General features: G+C 42.0%; 1 protein-coding gene across 1 annotated transcript; it reads right to left on the bottom strand.

The window, feature by feature from the left end:
- Nucleotides 1–366: 366 nt before the first annotated feature.
- Nucleotides 367–1,575, bottom strand: LOC108767716 (RNA-directed DNA polymerase from mobile element jockey-like). Its single transcript, XM_018517717.1, has one exon. The coding sequence runs from the start codon at nt 1,573–1,575 to the stop codon at nt 367–369; it is 1,209 nt and encodes a 402-aa protein (XP_018373219.1).
- Nucleotides 1,576–3,252: the final 1,677 nt, after the last annotated feature.

The raw sequence follows: 3,252 nt of genomic DNA, 5'->3' as shown, positions 1-3,252 counted from the left end.
GGGTACCGTTTACCCGGATTTTTTACGGCGCTCCGAAGATTATACAACACCTCGTCAATTTTTGATTTTTTTTAATAAAAAAAATTAAACATATTCCTGAATGTGTATACTTTTAGATACAAAAACTCCCAATCCGAAATTTCAAATAGTTTTCCTTAAAAAAATTCACAAAAATGTCCTTTTTTTCCGGCTCCTAGGTGTCATCTCCCCTTAACGGATTGGAGGGCAAGGTGAAGTTCGTCGGGGGAGAAGGGAGAGTCGAACCAGCCAAGGTTGCCTTGATAATGCTGAGGGATCTCAGGAAGAGGAGAAAGACAAGAGGGAGGGCAAAGTTTATTAATGGCATTCTGTATCGCCACAGAATTGTCAAGAGTTTTTATTAAGGGCGTTAGAATTAGCCGGAAGAAGACGGCGGTTACGAAAGCATTTAAGCATGCGCCAAATTTCTGTGGTAGGAGTTTTAAAGTCAAGGGAGCCACAGAAGGTTTTCCAGCTATTTCGCTTAGCTCTACGTAGAATCTTCCGAGTTTGACATACTACCGAGCGGTAGAAAATGTAGTTATCTTGAGAAGGATTCCGCAAAAAAGCTCTGAGAGCGTTCCCACGGTTCCTGATCGCCTCCGAACATTCAGGCGTCCACCATGGTGCCGGTGGAGAGCCTTTGCGAGTGAAGGGTGAGCGAGCAGTTGGAGAGGTGGAGAGAGGCCTCGGCGATAAGAGGTGTTCGTAACTGACGGCGATGAGTTCCTGGAAGGTATTGTATTGAGATATAGGATCATGAATGGAGTTAATGGTTTGAAGAATAGCCTTGAAGTTATCACGAAGGTATCCCTTAACTTCGATCCATTGAGTTTTAGTAAGAGTAATTTTGTAAGAAAAAACAGAGGATGTGCGGACCACGCAATTGACGCGGACCGCTATAGGGTAGTGATCACTTCCGTGAAGGTTAGAAAGGACCTGCGCTTCGCAAAACGAGGAAACGCAAAATGCAATGGTGAGATCAATGGTAGAGGAGCGGGGAGGAGAGAAAGAAATGTAAGTAGGAGAGGCGGGGGGATTGAGGATCACCAGATGGTGATCGTCAATGAACTTGCCGAAGATACGACCGGCGGCGTCGGTGCGCGAGCCACCCCACATGGGATGGTGCGCATTGAAGTCTCCAAGGAGGATAGAAGGATCGTGGTCGTGAATGAAAGTGGTGAGTGAGGAGAAAAAGTTAGCAGAAGCGGGAACGTTGGGATGTCGATAAATGCCTATAAGGTACAAGTGGGAGTTATCGAAAGATAATTTCATGTTCAGGGCTTCAATAGAATTATCTATCATTGAAGAGAGATCGAGAGGAGAATAGATGATAGGATTGCGAATGAGAGCGATTATACCCCTGATGTTATCAGCGTCTGCACCGATGCGAAGGCAGTCGAAACCCCGCACGAGAAAATCATGGAAAGAACTAGCACGGGTTTCAGCGAGAAAAAGGATATCAAAAGATTCAGATAGCTTCTCAAATTCGGCCTCCTTGCTAAGAGCGCCTCGACAATTCCAATAGAGTATTCTAAGTGCTTCCAGATTGTTCATAGTGAAATTATAAACAGAGAACAGGCTAATGAGAATTTTTTCGCTGTAAGTCGTGCGAGTAAAAGATTTATTAAATACGAAAAAATCAGACGTTTCGGCTTACATTCGAGCCATCCTCAGTGTATCGGATCCATATACAATCAAAATTCTTAGCTGGTTTGATAGGAGTGTGCCTAATCACACACAAATATCCGTTACCGAACATGGCAAAGAAGCATGTAGTTTATAAAATTAATTGCAATAATTGTGATGCTTCGTATGTCGGCCAGACAAAGCGGAAGTTAAAAACGAGAATCACAGAACACCGAAATAATATTAGAAAAAGCAATAACATTATTCAGTTATCACAGAACACAGATTGGAGCATGGCCACGATTTTGATTGGGAGAACACTGAGATTGTCGATAACGAACGATTTTTATACAGACGTATTTCTGAAATGCTACACATTAAGTTACAAAAGAACGGTCTAAATCTACAATCTGACACCGAATTTCTACATCACGCGTACATTTCAATTCTTGACAATTTACATTGATTTCAATGATATGTTGCACTAGGTCGTATTTCTATGCTTGTAATGTTCGGATGTATCATCTTTGTTTTTTATTGTTTATGCTTATAGCTACATGAAAACCGACGCTTAAGTTAAATCTTTGACAGTTACTCATTTGATTGCTAACTGTCGATTTGTTAACATGCATAAGTCATTACTAAGTATGGATGCGGATATATAGCGAAATTAATTTAATTTTTAATTGATTATGTTCACGGTTTGATAGGTAAGTGATCTTTCTAAAGTTTTCATTTATTTTACATTCTTCTCTCTTAATACCTTAATAATAGTTGGATTAGTTATATAGAATTCATTTTCAATTTATTTGGTCGCCTGATCTGTTAACCTGGTGTCTTTATAAGTGAAGCGGAATGATTGGACACTCTCCTATCAAACCAACTAAGAATTTTGATTGTATATGGATCAGATATACTGAAGATGGCTCGAATGTAAGCAGAAACGTCTGATTTTTTCGTATTTAATAAATCTTTTGCTCTCGCACGACTTACGGCGAAAAAACTCTCATTAGCCTGTTCTCTGTTTATATTTTGACATTCTCGAGAGTTTATTTGTATTTCTTTTATTGTTCATAGTGAGTTAGAAAGTGTTTGAAGGGCGTTGAGAACATTGTAGAGTCCCGTACTAAGATTTGAATTGAGAGGTGCTTCAAGGTTGTTATTTAACATCTGGAGAAGCAAAGAAACAATTAGCTGGATTATATGTGAGAGACCGTATTGCTGTGGATTAGAAGAGAGGGGCGGCGAGGGGGAGAGATGATAGGGAGGAGAAGGAGAAGGAAATGATGAGGGGGTGGAAACGGAGGGGGGAGTGGAGGAAGAGGGCGTAGTGGAGAGGGGAGCAAGGCGAGTGGAGGGGGTGCAAGGAAAGAGAAGGGGGGCAGGGGAGTTAGTGTAATTAGGAAGTCGACCATTAGGCGAATAAAGCAAAGCGTTATGGGATTCCTGTAACTTAGTGTAGGCGTCCGGGGGGCGATGTACAGACGTCCTATCATTGCCATTGTCAATGCAAGGATGAGCGCGTGGAAATGAGCCCGGTGGGTGCCTCCATGGAGTGGGGTCTCGAGGGGGGTGGGGATCTATTTGTTTGTTTGGAGAGGCGGC

The sequence above is a fragment of the Trachymyrmex cornetzi genome, unplaced genomic scaffold, assembly GCF_001594075.2.
Source record: "Trachymyrmex cornetzi isolate Tcor2-1 unplaced genomic scaffold, Tcor1.1 scaffold72, whole genome shotgun sequence".
Classification (NCBI taxonomy): Eukaryota; Metazoa; Arthropoda; class Insecta; order Hymenoptera; family Formicidae; genus Trachymyrmex; species Trachymyrmex cornetzi.
Note: the sequence above shows the minus strand (reverse complement) of the source record. Positions and strands in the feature narration are given on the sequence as shown.

Excerpts from the sequence above, each read along its gene's own strand:
- LOC108767716 (XM_018517717.1), bottom strand. The coding sequence starts at position 1,575 with ATGAACAATCTGGAAGCACTTAGAATACTCTATTGGAATTGTCGAGGC.